The sequence below is a fragment of the Apis cerana genome, linkage group LG3, assembly GCF_029169275.1.
Source record: "Apis cerana isolate GH-2021 linkage group LG3, AcerK_1.0, whole genome shotgun sequence".
In the NCBI taxonomy this organism is placed as follows: domain Eukaryota; kingdom Metazoa; phylum Arthropoda; class Insecta; order Hymenoptera; family Apidae; genus Apis; species Apis cerana.
In genome coordinates, this window is record NC_083854.1 from 5012405 (window position 1) to 5028099 (window position 15695).

The window sequence follows — 15695 nt, forward strand, 5'->3', positions numbered from 1 at the left end:
ATATATAAAACAAAATTGCGTGATGATTTGAATCATAAGCGCAATTAGCATGTAGAATTTTTACGCAGCCTCTCGATGCATTTCAATGATAATTCTTCTAAATGAAATTCAACGAGATAAAGAAATCTCATTTTATGCAAGATAATTGTATCCACGTGCTAAAATCTTTCAAGGTTTATTCAATCAGGAAGTAATTTTTTATCGATTGAATGCATGTGTGATTATACGATCGATCTTCCACTCGTTAAATCTCTTTGTGCATACGAGATAAGAAATTCGTCCAATTGTGAAATGCTTCGTTGTTTATTAATTACAAGTTTGATCAAATGAAACGTAGCTTTTCCAATCGTTCTTAATCGCTATTTTCCTTGAAAGACACTCTTACGAACATTTCACAATTTAACTAATTAATAGATGCACGGATCGAAATCTAAGTGTATCTTTTAATTATAAAATCAAATTTATTATAACATTTAGATTACTTAGCGATATCACATGTATTAATGTTATTACATAACGTTTTATCGAGCTTCCTTCAATATAAATCATCTTTTCCCTCCCTTTGCTCCAAAGAAATAAAATAAAGAAGAGAACAGTAATTCAAAATCCCTACAATTGATTTCACGTGCACGTAAGATTTTGTCTAGATTACATTTTTACGAATCTGACACATATCAGATACACGAAGACTTTCTGATTCACCAGAACCATCAGGTGGATCCGATGGAAAACGCGATAACTCTGGAAAGCGTATGGAAAATCGCGTTCTCCGGTATAAGGAAGCGGTATTCCTTTTCCAGTTATTTCAATGGAAACTGAAAAAGCTTACGTAACAATATCGTTACAGAAGAGGAACGTGGATCGCTGTTTCTGGAGATGGTTTTTACAGGTGAAATCTTAGGATTCGGAAGGAAAAAAAGTATCAATGAGAGATTAAGATCGATTTTTTTTTAAATTTCTCAAGATTCATATTTAAATCTAACGTGCAATGGAACTAAGTTTCTGTTTATTTTTTTTTTATTCGAAAAATTTGACACTCGATTGTTGTGAATTTATTTAAAATTTCTACTTGATATTTTCTTACGTCTACTTTATTATTATTTCTCGACAAAAATGAAAATGCTTTCAATCCACCAAGGATTATTTTTAAATTAACGAATGTGTTTTTACTTGAATCGAACGGGAAATGAACCGTCTCTTCTTCGAATCACTATCAATATCAATTACAAATTAAACTCCAGTAAAATATAAAGCTTGAAGAGAATGGTTCATTTTCTAACGACTGAATTTACCAAGTAAACAATATTTTATTCGTCATTATCGATTGCAAATTAAATTGAAGCGAAATATAAAAAAGATTGAAAAGAATAATTAAATTATTAGCAAATTTTATTTTTTTTTAAATTAAAAATGGATTAATTGAATTATTTGTTCAGAAGAAATTTTATATCTTCTTTTGTTCAACGATCAAAGAACTTTTTAAACAAGTTATAAATATTTGTCCTTTTATCGTACAATTTAACATAGGAAAAGATAGCTTTCGATAATTGATTGAGTGTAAACGTGTCAATTATTTTCGAGGAGTGCAATTCGGAAGTCGAGAAACAGACACTTTTACAGGTAAAAGCCTGTAAAAGTATGTACAAGCCAGCTGCGACATTCCAATAACAGATACCCGAGAACTGAGGATTTCGAACAGGTTTTTGGTACCCATCCTTAAAAAACATGGGACAGGATCGATTGCACTTCTTGATTAATTGGAGAGGAAACATGTGTTAACATGGATTATTTATCAAGTGTTTGAGAAATTCGTGTTCGAAAGAAAAACTAAAACAATCGCCTCGTTCGTTTATCATTCATTTTAAATCAAATGTTCTTCCAATTCTTTCTAACCTCTGAAATTTTCTTTTCTATTTTTTGATTGTACGTTTCAAAATTAAAAAAATGTTTTTCTTTTGAAAAAAAAAAATCAATATAAGATTTCAAGATGTTCTTTAATTTTTTAGGAGATATCGAGAAATCTTTCATTTCGAATCAAAGAATCTCTAAATTTTTCACTTCAATGTTTTTTTTTCTTTTTTTTTTTCTTTAAAAAAAAGAACTAAACCAGCTCAAGATATTCGTTTCAAGATGAAAACGTTACGCTGACATACGAAAATGGGTCTGACTTGTTTCGTAACAGTGCACGCCCGGGGTTACTATGACACGCTCATCTTGGAGAAAAACTAGAGCTATTAAACGAGTCTTGCTACACCCAACGCCGTAAATCCCATAAAGCTTAAAGTCTACCTGAACTTTATAACGTGCATCATTCCTTTTGTCTGGTTGAACTTCCAGTTTTAGGCGGAAACGTCGTTCGACTATAAAGAAACTTCATACCCATGGGATATCTCGTTGATGAAACCGTGAAAATGTCTGATCTTCTAAACAGATACGAGTAGTATCCGCGGTTACGTGACTACCGTACTGGTCACAGAGGTGTTCGTATTCAGAACGCGGCTTAAGACTCCCTTTGGACTCGAATTTTGAATCATTATTACTGTATTTTCCAATCTTTCTTAAATTCTGACCCCATTTCGTAGTATTTAAATAATCTATCACCCATTTTTTGCAACGATTCAAATAACTTACAATATCTCGTATTTTATACGTAGTCAGATGATTTAGAATAATTTTCCGATCTTTTTCCAAGTTGAGAACCTCATTGCAATTAATTCGCAATGGTTGACAACCAGTGTTCTCATTGCAATTTAAACAAGATTTTTTGATAGAATAATCTATAATCATCTACAAACAATATAACAACATAACAATATATTTAAATAAAGAGCTATATAATTATATAATGAATTTGATATGAATAATGTTTAATACGAAATTAAATATTGCATGACAATCATCACTCAAATGTAAATGCGACTTTAAAAAAAATTAAAATTCTCAAAAAAATAAAATCTAATCTATCATAGAGAATATAACCTTTAAAATAATATATCACAAAGAACATAAACCAATACTATAGCCTTATTGTTACTAAAATAATGTAATAAGGAAATATCTAAAAACACATATCGTAATAATCTTTCAATTTTGCCTTCGAATTTTCATTCAATCATATAATCGAAATTAAATATCGAACGACAATCGATTACTCAAATATCCAAAAATCCTAAAGAAAATTGTTAACCTATATAACCATAGAGAACATAACCTCTAAAATATATCGCGAAGAACGAATCGAAGAAGTTCTGTAAATCAACACCACAGTTTTATTATACCAGAACGCTAGGCTAAGGGGAAAGAAAAAAAAGAAGAAAAAAAAAAAAAAGAAAGAACAGAAGAACGAAATGCAACAGGAATCGGATATACGCGTGCAGACTCAACAGCTGAGTTATTCCAGCACGTGGCAACGGGACACTGTGTACTGTGTGATGATCCATACACGCGTGTATCTCTGGCTTGTTAAGTGATAGCACATCGAAACGATACGGACATGGTGTACCACCAAGATACACCACGACGATGGCGACAAGGATACGAGGTGTCCCATCTCGCGATTGTTCGCTTTATCGCGCGATCTACAGCTCGTGTATAGGATGTCTTCGAGACTGCTGATCTCACTAAACGAGGATTGTTGGAGGAAAAGAATAAAAATAGCATTGTTGTATGCCACGTAGACGTCGAACACGATTGACGATACTTTTACAATAAACGTGCAATAGGAAATTCTTAGTTTACTCTGTCAAGATGAGGGGAATAGTTTTTGAAAAATTTCGCGATAGAGAGAAACATCATTTTGTTTTATTTTAATTTTTTGTGTTGAAAAATATTATATTTGATAGATTCTCGACATTATGTAAAAAGTATTTAAGTATTTGACATTATAACCTATTTCATAACCTATTTTATTTCGACCGATTAGATATATTTTTGTAAATTAAATTTTGAATTATTTCTTGTTTAAATATTAGACAATATATTTAAAAATAAAGAATGTAGGTAAATAGATATTTGTAAATATCTTTTTTCCTTGTCTTTTTCTTTAAATTTTTAATCAATTACTAAATTTACTCGTCATTTACGCTCATTGTTTATCAATAATTCTTTGCTTGCTATCTCTCGATCCACGAAAGATACATTCAGTCGAGTAATACTATTTTACAATTGCAAATCAGCGTGGAAGAATTTGCAGAGAGCAATGTTGAAAATCTAAAGATATTGTAGAAGGTGTTGAGTGACGTTTATGCAAACACGGCCGAACACCAAACGAGACGAATGATATTTGCGATAGGGTGGTAATGGTGATACGAGGGAGAGGAAAGAGGCAGAGGATCATGAATCGGTGGCACGTGTAATCTCTGTAACGCTACACTTCTATATTATCTGCACACTACCTGCATTTTATCCGCGTTACATCCTGTATATATGTTATTACATTCGTAAGAAGTATGTGTACACAGGATGTTCGTGATAGATCCGCGTTGGAAACAACGATGCGATTTAAAAGAATCGAGTTCTCGTCGAGTGCTTAGGATGAAATAAAACTCTCGGCCATATATACGTTTATCATTGGATATCTTTTAATAACATTATGCAGTTTCCACGAATTTAATCTTTTTCGAAATTTAATTTTTGCTGAATTGATGCCTAGAAATATAATTATATTAAGCAATTGAAATATAACAATATTTATAAAAATTGAATAATGTAATTGATATTAACATATCAAATTCATTATTTCTTTTTCAAATCATTAAAAATAGATGACAAAATTAATATTAATGATTTGCAATGTGTGATTATGTTCATAATGTATAAAGAAATTTAAAAAAAAAAATAAAAATTAATCTTTTATTTTCCTTATAGTAATCTAAGCAAATGACACACATTGAAAACAACAAAGACTCATTGGTAACATATATCATTGATATGCAGTTTAAGTATAAGTTTCATTGAAATAATAAATCATTGTCCAATTACACTGGAACATAAGATTGTAAGAAATTAAACAAATTTTCTGATCAAACAAAAGAGCAAAAAATTTATTGAAAAAAGAATTAAAAAAAATTTTAATCATAAAAAATAATAATTAATTGATTAAAAACGTACAAATAAAAATTATTTTTCTAAAATTATGTTTCTAAAATGACATTATTTACGGAATAATCTAACCTAACCTATACCAACCAATCAAAACAGGAAAAGAAAAGAAAGGAATGGATCATGAAATGCATCATGTTGACCAATGAAGAGTCACCTAATTCTTTTCGAACTGTACGAAAACAAGGTTTCGCGTAATTGCATCAATTTCCAACCATCACCGGTATCAGTTCGTCTAACGGGACGGTTTTACACAATACCTTCTCGGAGGAGGGACGAGGAGACTCAAGAGGGTTAGGAAAAGCTGTTTCAGAATCACCGAGCACGTTGTTAATGCAGATTGGCTGATTGTGGGGCCGATGAATCACGTGCTTTCCGGGCTGCGTGTCCGCACGCATATCGAGCTACGCGTTGACAGAACGGGCCTCTGTGACTCATACTCAGATCCTGAATCTTTCTTTCTGTTCCAGCTGCAATTTGCACAAACGATCCGAGACAATATTTGCCTACCGTTCTTTTCTTCTATTCCTACCGTTCGAAGCAATAATCATTCTTTAAGGATTTACGACAAAGTTTTACAGAGAATCAAACTATTTTCAAATTATTCGTGAAGATTTGAAAGATTTCGAATCACTATGAATATGTATTATTAAGCAGAAATTTACAATCGATAATATATTCTATAAAATTGAATTTGCAGGAAAAAGTTAGGTTAAGTTAGTTGGATAATATTTGACGTATTAAAAGTATTGTTGATTGATTAATGTAATGTAAAATATATTTACAAAAATTTTCCCAATAATTATTTTAAATTTTAAAAATTTAAATTTCTTTGAATATTAACTAAAATATTAAAAATTAATATAAAAGAAAATATTCCTTACTTACTGATCGATGTCTTTATTTTACAGGTTATTTATTACAGCAATAATTATCCTTTACTCAATATAGATTTTTCTTTTTACGTAATTAATAAATAAAACATATTACACATTTCTTGTTATAAACACAATGTAATAAAAAAACAAATGTTTTTATTATGAACATGAAAATCACGAAGATCAATTTACAAAGTAACTAACAAAGTACTAACAAACAACAAAGTAAGAACTATATCACAATCTTTTCTTATATATTAAAAAGGCAAATATTAATTGATTAAATTTTTTAATAACAATTAAAATACTAATAAACGGAATTAATAAATTCGAATATTGATTAAAAAATCACGACCACGAAAGAAGCTTGAAGTACGAAACTATTGGAAGAAGCTTGAAGTACGAAAGTATCGAAAAAATCGATTTATCGATAATCTATCGAAACGTATCAAGAATCGAAGGATTGGTCGCTTAGTCGCTTGACAGCAATGTCGTGAATCAATCAGTCACGTAGTTTGACAAAAGTTCAAAAAAGATTGCCAATTGATAATCTTTATATACGCGTGCTTATCAATAACATCTACTGTACTTTTTTAAATGATAAATAGTAAGTGGTTATGAGTATATGACGCATTGAATAGTTTGATATTTCTTTTTTTTTTATTTTCTACCTTCACTCTTCCCACATTTCATCTCTGATTATCAATACGATTATCAATACGATCGAGAAATAAAATATCGACATACGAAATATTTGAACGTAAAACATGTTCAGTTTTTAATATCTTAAAGAAATTGTACGAAATTTTGTAAAATTAATCAATAAATATTACTGATTTGTCGAAATTTAATTAATAAAATTATTTGTTGTTAATTCAAATTTATGCAAAAAAATTATTTTCTAATTAAATTTATAATATTATTCAACACAATTTCGTATCAACTTAAAATTAATATTTTAAATATTAATAATAATTTTGTTCATAAATATTGTTTTATGAAAATTTTTTTCATCTAAAAATAATTCCTAGATTAAAATTATGCTAATTTTTTTATGAATAACATTCGTTTTCCATAAATATATAAAGCTTCATTTAAATATGCAATTCTTTTTTTCAATATACAATACATTTAAAACTTTGTAATAGAATATATTTCTTTTATAGATTCTTGACGATCATTTTTGATCGATCTTTAAGTAATCTGATACAAGATAGACCTTGGCAATGATAGACCTTGGATGTTATCTTTACTTGGAACCAAGCTGAGAAAACGCAGATAATTCAGAGTCTCGAGTATATATTGAGATTTCAAAATATAATGTATAATTTTGATGACATAATTTTAATCCCGAGTTTTATATTCGAACGAACGATAAATTTTATAAGATAAACGAAACTTTAAAATTAAAATTGTATAAATTATAAATTGTCTAATTATTTCATTTCGATCATAAAATATCAAAAGAAAAAAAGTTAACCTATAAATCGTAACTTTTCAATTCATTATTATCAGTCAATAAATTTTTATGCAACAAGCCTTTGACACATTCTTGCTATTCAATGCAATGTATTGTTGACTCTTAAAATCTCTTATCAAAGAAAATAATATTCTTATAGAATGAAATATCACTAATGTACAACGCGTTATACATTAAAATCAATCCTAAAGATTTTCTTCGATCTTTCAAAGAAGTTTCTAGAGTCATGAGATTTCTATTAAAACTTCGTAATCTCCAAAATTATAGAGGTGGCAACCCTGACATAGACATATAATATGTGTTCATACATCATATAAACATACGTATTTATACATTCAAAGCATGGATCATCATATAGTTCGATAAATTGCGTAAAAATGTTAAAGCAAAACGAAATAAGAATATTACTCACCCATTGTATCGTCGATCGTCCAACGAAGCTAACCTTTCCGAGGCTGTACAGGTCAGAATCTCCGACGCCTCATACGCGCGATCGTTCTCTGTTTGCCAATCGAGTCAGCGGATTGATCGATAGTCGCAGTTACTCGAACGGAATCGATTCGCGTCTCTGCAACCAAAACAATGGCCGCGTCTCTCTCTCTCGACTTTACGATTATACTTCGCTCGCGTTGAAACGTAAAAATAAATAAAATGATTCACGCCGTACTTTTACTTTTGTGTTTATGAAACAATAATTTAGATAAATAAAGAAGAAAAATCATGGTGAAATTGTGATAGTGTATAGAAGAAGGAAAATAAGTGAAACACTTTCTTACACCGAATATATTCATTCGCAATTAAATTTAAAAATGAATATCCTGGAGTTTTTTTTATATATTTACAAAAAGAAAAATTAAATAATAAAATAGGAGGAAAAAGCAAAAAAGTGAACGAACACTTATATTAAGTATAATCACTCGAATTAAATATAAAAATAGATAAAAATTACTACTTTATAGAAATATAATTCAGTTAGATAAAATTTAAAAGCTACGATAAAACGATAGAACGATAATATACATACGATAGTATACAGAGAAAAAATGAAGGAAATAAACGAAGAAACATTCACTTATGCCGATTATACTCATTCACATTATACTCACATAAAAATAGAAATAAATAAAAATATGAATTATTCATGCGTGTAAAAGAATCTAATCCAGATTCATATAAAGAGGAAAAATCGTAACGATAGGACAATAAACTCCAGTTAAAATATATATCAACCAGTGTAATTCAAACTGTCTCCCATTCACCTCCGTTCACTCGTGTTCAAAAAATATAAAAATAAAAAAGAGAATGAAAGAAATACTTACATGTTTACAGAAAGTAAGAAATCGTTTGATTGAACGATGACGTAGAGGGAGGGAAGAGGGGACGAAGTGGAGGAATACTGGTATAAGAGGGCCGTCGATTGTATTTCACCGTTATGTCAGACGCGAGAGAGCGAGGAACATTCCTGGACCGTGTCCAGAAGCGATCTGAATTCCTCGCCGAGGAAATTCCAACGAGGTTGTCATTCGATGATCTCAAGGTGAACACAGTGATCGGCTATGCATCGCGTATGAATGAAAACTGTGGGCTCGACCTCCGTATGGAACCACCCTTTGCTCGTGCTCCAGTTAACGATCGGTGGGACGGGTCGATTCTTTATTTCACGTATGGAAGGGTCGACCCTCTTTTCTCGGGTTTGACGCAACGGATATCTTTGAACTGGATTTCTTAAACGATTTTTACCTCACTGCTTGACTAAACACTTTCACGTATCGAGGCAAAGGATAAGATATGAAGATAGATAGATGAGAGCAAAGGGTGGAAAATTGGGAGAAGTTCTTATATGATTTGTGAGTAATTTTTCATATTGGATTATTTTCAAAATAAAAATATGATTGATTTAGAAGATTTATTATTAATTGATTTGTGCTTGAATTACAGATTTCCTTTATTGAAATTTTTATTGTATGAATGAAATAAGATAATTGTATGCAGATAATGGATTGTGATGCGTTTAAGAGTAAAGAAAGGATGATTTTGAGATATTGGCAATAATATTAATTTGGTTTTGATTAATTTTAGTATAATTGTGCTCACTGAGATATTTATGTGTAGAAAAAAAAATTGTTGTACGAAGATAGGAAAACAGAAGATATTACATAGCAAAGAATGAAAGGTTTTGAAAAATATATATTTGTTATGAATGTATGAATGGAAGATAATGCTTGTAGATATCCAAATTTTTTGAATTCATTAAAATTTATTGAACAAAGATGAAATAATTGAATAAACCTCTACTTTTCTATTTTTCAGTTATTTAAAAGAAAAAAAAAATCACTCAAGTCAAGAGATTAATGAAGTAGTTGGAATTTAGATAAAGCCAGATATATAGAAGTATATATAGAAGAATAAAAAAATATAGATCCTATCTTCAATATTTATTTGATAATCGAAGATAGAATCTCTGTGTATATTAAACAAAATGTTTCATACACATACTGAAAAGAACCTCGATACTAGTATCTTCAATCACAACGTGAATCATTACACCTCTGGACATTTCTGAAATTATAAAAATTAAATGATCATTATTAGAAAATAAAATTTTTATACAATGAAGAAAGTAATATAATGATACTAACTGTTACAGGAAATGGAGGATTTTTTAAACAGCAGTATAAATGATGAAGGAACAATATCCAGAAGAAAAGTTCTAGAAGAAATTTATTATTTATTTAGAACAAATCAGGTATTGATCATCAAATAGGTTATTAATATTAACATGGATATATTATAAATAACATATCGAATCTGTTCCATTGAAAGTCGAATCCAGAATGTCGGTCATCGATAAAATCGAATAAAATTCATCGTATTCCTCCTCTGCAAAACCTTGTTAAACATCTCATGACTACACACCCATATGTGAGTTTCATACAAAGTACTCCGTGCGGATTAAGACAACATATACCTTCAATATCTATGGTACGTTATCGAATATTTTCTTAATCCTGAATCAGTATCTTCCTTGGTAATCCTATAACAAAATTTAAATTAAATTAATTTTAAAATATATCACTTAAATGTTCACTCTATAGAGATACTTTCCATTTATGTATCTATATTTTGCATATTTATACAATATAAATTATAGAATTAAATATTCTAAAATTATGTAGAATAGAATCTTAAATTTTAATAGATTATTCTTTCTTTCCAAAAAAGAAATTATCTCTATATAAACAATTAAATAAAAAAGAATTTTTCTGTAATTTAAATTTTAATAATTCATCCTTAAAAAATTTGTGGATTTTAAGGATTAATTAAAAAGAGATTGTTCCAATACCATCGAAATGGAAATGAAAATCCGTAGTATTTACTTTCTCCTGGCATTCTGGTTCGAGCGCCATTTATTTACACATTGGCGATAGTATTTCTAAGAATAGTGTAAATACATCGGTGGAGGTATATTATCACACGAGTACCAAGGTGATTCTGTTTTTCATGTAATTACAACCAAGAGACAATTCGTGTTTCATTCTTATCGTTCCGTGTTTCGAGCTAGTCATTTCAACCGACCTTTCAGGTTAGACAATTTTACAGTGAAGTAAGTCGTTGCTAATATAATGTCAAAGATAATGTAATAAAATAAAAAATCGAGGCAGAAATATTTTTAATGTTCGTTTCCATGTTCGATGAAATTATTCCTATTTGTTGAATTTAAAACAACTTTTATAATTAAAATTGGAAGGTAAATATATAATAAAATTCAATTTGGATTGAGTAAGAGGGACAAGTGATTGGATAAATTGAATGTAAAGTGATAACAATCGTCTTTAGGGACTCATTTAAAAAAAAGAGTTATAACATTGAATCGAGTAAATTTTAAGATCGATTATTTATTAGGAAAATTAAAAGTCTGGACGTTATTCTACTACTCACATTCTACATTGGCTGTGCTTCGTAAAATTAATTAAACATAAATAATCTTCATAATATATATATCTGTAAAAGAAAAAGAGAATTAAAGAATAATCACATCTATAAAATCGTACAAATATAAAAAGTAAGTATATAAGTGAATAAAACTATTACCATTTCTTCATACATTCTTGTCATATCTGTTTCATTCCATTTATCTGTAAAGTTTCCACAAACAGGTTTCTTTCATCGATTATAAGAAAATAGATAAAAATAAGAAAAAGAAGGGAGAAAGAAGAGAAAGAAGAAGCAAAAACAAACGAAAGCATTTTTTGCACCTCGGATGCGTGATTTACAAAAGTAGACCGGCTCGCAATCGGTTGCGTTTGAGGAAAGCGACCGGTAATTCGAACGAGCCATGTATTTCCTCGCGTGTAATTTTTCCTCGCGGCCGAAGGAAACCGGTCTTCTTTATCATCGTGACGATAAGTCCCTGCTTGCGCAACGATTATGCGCCAGAGAAACCGTGCTTCGTATGCAAAAAGCGTCCCCGTTCTCTTTCTTCTTCCTCTTTTTTTTTTTTTTTTTTTTTTATTACGAATACGAAGATTCTTCTTCTCTTTCCGACTAAGGTGAAGAAACTGATGGAACGTAAGTAATAACATATTTAAATATTACGACGAATGATTTTTTGGACGAAATTTTAATGAGAAAAATTTTGGAATAATGTGAAATAATTTCGAGTAATCTTTTCTTTTTTGACGCTGGACTGTGAGTTGAAGGGGGGATAAAAAATTGGAATCGAGAGGGAGATAGTTGATAAGAAGTGGCGTGAAAGTGATTCTGACAAGAGTGGTCGAGAGGCTGGACCATTCGAGAAGTGGGGAGATCTGAATCTGGATTGGTTGTGGTCCAAAGGCCAATAGGAGACGAGGGATCACGCTTGCGCAGCATCCGGAAATCTCTTCGAGCATTCATCTCTGCAACAATTGAATAATCGCAAAATTAAATAAACGTATATCGTAAGTAATCCAGAAATAGCTTTGCTGTCAAGAAACTTATATTGTTCATGATCATTGATAACAATATCAATCTCCACTGACTGATGTTTCTATTTTAATTACACTATAACACATATCTTTGACAAAAAAGAAAGAAAATAAAATTTCCCCTAAACCTTCAAATTTTAAACATCCCCCAAACCTTATAAATATCTATCTTCGATATCTAACTCTAAAAAAGATGCTTATTTTTCTACCTCCAAAACCTTCAAAAGGATTCCTTCAAACATTTTCTCCAAAGAGAAGATGACTGAAATTTGCTGAAACAATAAAAACAGAACAATAAAAAGTAACAGCATGAAAAAAAAAAGATAAAAACTCCAAAATTGAATCTTCTCGCGATTAGCGAGCATTGCATCTTTCCTCTGGAGGAAAAGGGCAAGAGGAGAAGAAGGAGAAAAGAAAAAAAAAGGGGAAGGGAGAACCGGACGACCCTTGGAAAGGTTGATCGGGCCAAGATGCAAGGATCGCAGGGTCATATACCTGCACGAGCCCAGCGTCGTCCACTACCTGTTCGACGCGAAGAGCGTGCGTGTGGAAAACCTGATTCTCTCCCCCTTGGGGGACTCGATGATCCGGCGCGAGGGGCGCAGGTCAGAAGAGAGCGAAGGGTGAAACGTTGCGCAGGTACACGATCCTTTTCCACAAGGATCCGTAATCTAAATATGCCCTTATTTCGCGCTACAACCCTTTCCCTTCGGTTGTCGAAAACTATCCAAAACAGTCTCATCCTCGAACGCTCCCGATTGGAGGATTCCACGTGGTGGAGAGGAAGAGGTGTGAGGAGCGGAAGGCAGACATTTGGAAACCGTTCTCTGGAAGGGAGGAAGAAGATGGGCTGGAGAACCGTTGGCCGTTTTTGCGAGGGAAGAGAAACGATCTGTTTCGACAAGAGCCAATCTCTTGCCGATTGATTTGAAAGGGGGTAATGGAAATTAGATGAGTCAATTAGTGATGTGCTGATTAATGTGTATGTCTGGTTTTCTTTAGAAATATGGAAATATTGGAAAAATAATCACTTTAGTCAATAGGCTGACAATATAATTTTTGGTAGATTTTGATTCGAAGATGATTGTTATATCGATCAATATTTGAGAGATCGATTTTGATTATTAAGTAATTATTCCCTTTCTCGAGAGACGTGTCGGAATAAAATTAAAGATCACGTTAAAAAAAAAAAGAATTACACACCGATGATGAAGTATTTCTGTCAGTTTTAGAAAAGAAAAGAAAAACATGATAATGAAAAACTATGATTGTCATAGTAAAAAAAAAAAAAAAAAAAAAGAAAAAAAAACGAAAAGACTCTGTCAAAGCGAGGTTTGTTGCAAAACCAGCATTAGTCACGTTGTAATAAATAAATAAAGATAAAAAATAACGGTTGCAAGAACGATGGACACGGTATAACTTGCTCCAATAAAAATCTATCGATCCTTCTTTTTCGAAAGATTACACGTTTTCATAAAATCTTTATGTCCTGCAACAATTATTATGTTCAACATTTTTATGCGTTACCTGTTGTACATTAATCTTTTTTTTCTTTTTCTTTTTCTTTCTTTCTTCTTTTTTTTTTTCTTTTTTTTTTTTTACGAACAACGAAACAATCTCGCGATTTCGTTTCCTGGGACGTGACACGATCGTGAATTTATACAATTCGAATTCTCGAGAATTACGGATTCGACATCTTCTACAGCTAAAAAGCGATTTTTTTTTTTTTTGTCAAGTATATCTATTGAATAATGTAAAGAATACGATGACGTATAACCTTCCGATAAGAGGCGATAAACTGACGTGTCTGGTTAAATTTCAAGGCTTTGGTCGGGACACGTATAACTCTCGGAGAAAAATTCGCTCGACATTCCCCGATTTATCACTTTGGCAGTGGCCTGCCCATTGATATCCACAAATCGAAGAAGTGGTACGCGCTGCAATTTCGAATTTCTCAAAGCTGTTGAATTTCTCGAGCTGCTCGAACTTCCGACAGTATAATATAATAATATTAATATCTTTCAGATTCTTCGAACAGATTCACTTGTATTTCTCCTCTTCGACTTCGAAATTCGAGAGGAAAAAAAGGAATAATTCTAGATAAAAATTTCCAACGACCTCTTTCTCTACGCCACTATTTCAACCTCGTGTCCGTTGCTCCACATAAAATTCGACCACCTAAGCACCCCCCCATAAAAAACCCAACGGTCAGTTATCCAACGATCGTTCGTCCAAAATATCAAACCGACCCACCATCGTCCAGTCTCAAAGTGGGGATGAATGTCCGTTGCTCCAGTTAACGAAATGGCTCTAGTTTTAAATAAAGAAAAAAGGAAAGAGAGAGAGAGAGAATGAAAGACAAACCGTCAACTCTTTTTTATACTCGAGTCTTTGGAAAATGTAATTAATCATATCGGATTTGTTTACTGTTATTATTATTTTATTCTTCAATGATATAGTCAGTGATGATCAAAATGCTTGAGAATATCGTAGATCGTACGTATTTTGTCGTTTAAAATGGATCCCAGAGATAAAATCATTAGAATATATTCTTTTTATAATAGATGTTAATTAACTCAACAAAGCTCAACATTGATTATATAAATAGTCGTTATCTAAAATTATTAAATTGGGGCTATATTTACGCTTAAACTTGTTTTTCTTTTTCTTTTCCTTATATTTATATCTTTTTTTTATTTTTATCTTACATATATATATATTCATTTTGAATATAAAAATAACCTTCTAATGATTTACATCTTCATTATAATATTGAGGTGTACGAAAAAATTTAAATATAAAAAAACAATCTATAGAACGCGCGAATGAATATGCGAAAAGATAGAAGAATGCAAATGATTCGTACAAAATATCCATACAACAAATTGCATATTGTAATGTTTAAAAAAAAAAAAAATGAAACAGATCTCCGTTTCAATCCTATTTTCATAATTTTCATAAAAATAACATCTACATTTGCATAAATGGTCTACCAACACAACTCCATCCTTTCCACTTTACTCTACCGTCCGAGAAAACTTTTAAAACTTTCCCCAAGTGAACCATCCCTCGATCTCTCTTCAATTGCGAAAGAAACAAAGTATTAATTTCATAAGAAGAAAGAAAAGGAAAATAAAAAAAACGTAATAAATTAATTTTAACAGGAAGACAAATGTAACCTTGCATCCCTAACGGTTCACCGTATTGGAACCTTTTTCCCATCGCTCTTTGGACGGCGACACGTGAGCTGGACACGAACCGTGTCTAACG

At 31.1% G+C, this 15695-nt stretch overlaps 1 protein-coding gene and 1 long non-coding RNA gene across 2 annotated transcripts in view; one reads left to right on the forward strand and one right to left on the reverse strand.

Annotated features, from left to right (window-relative positions):
- LOC107997306 (ras-responsive element-binding protein 1) overlaps window positions 1-8011 on the reverse strand; it is a 60266-nt gene extending 52255 nt beyond the window's left edge. Inside the window, exon 1 of the mRNA XM_017055796.3 lies at window positions 7871-8011. Coding sequence (XP_016911285.2) covers window positions 7871-7874 — 4 coding nt within the window. The 5' untranslated portion in view covers window positions 7875-8011. The remainder of the gene's footprint in view (window positions 1-7870) is intronic.
- A 1156-nt stretch (window positions 8012-9167) lies between these two features.
- LOC114577475 (uncharacterized) lies at window positions 9168-10912 on the forward strand. Its single transcript, XR_009829077.1, has 3 exons — window positions 9168-9305; window positions 9397-10440; window positions 10773-10912. It is a non-coding gene; the product is annotated as an uncharacterized LOC114577475 (long non-coding RNA).
- The last annotated feature ends 4783 nt before the right edge of the window (window positions 10913-15695 follow it).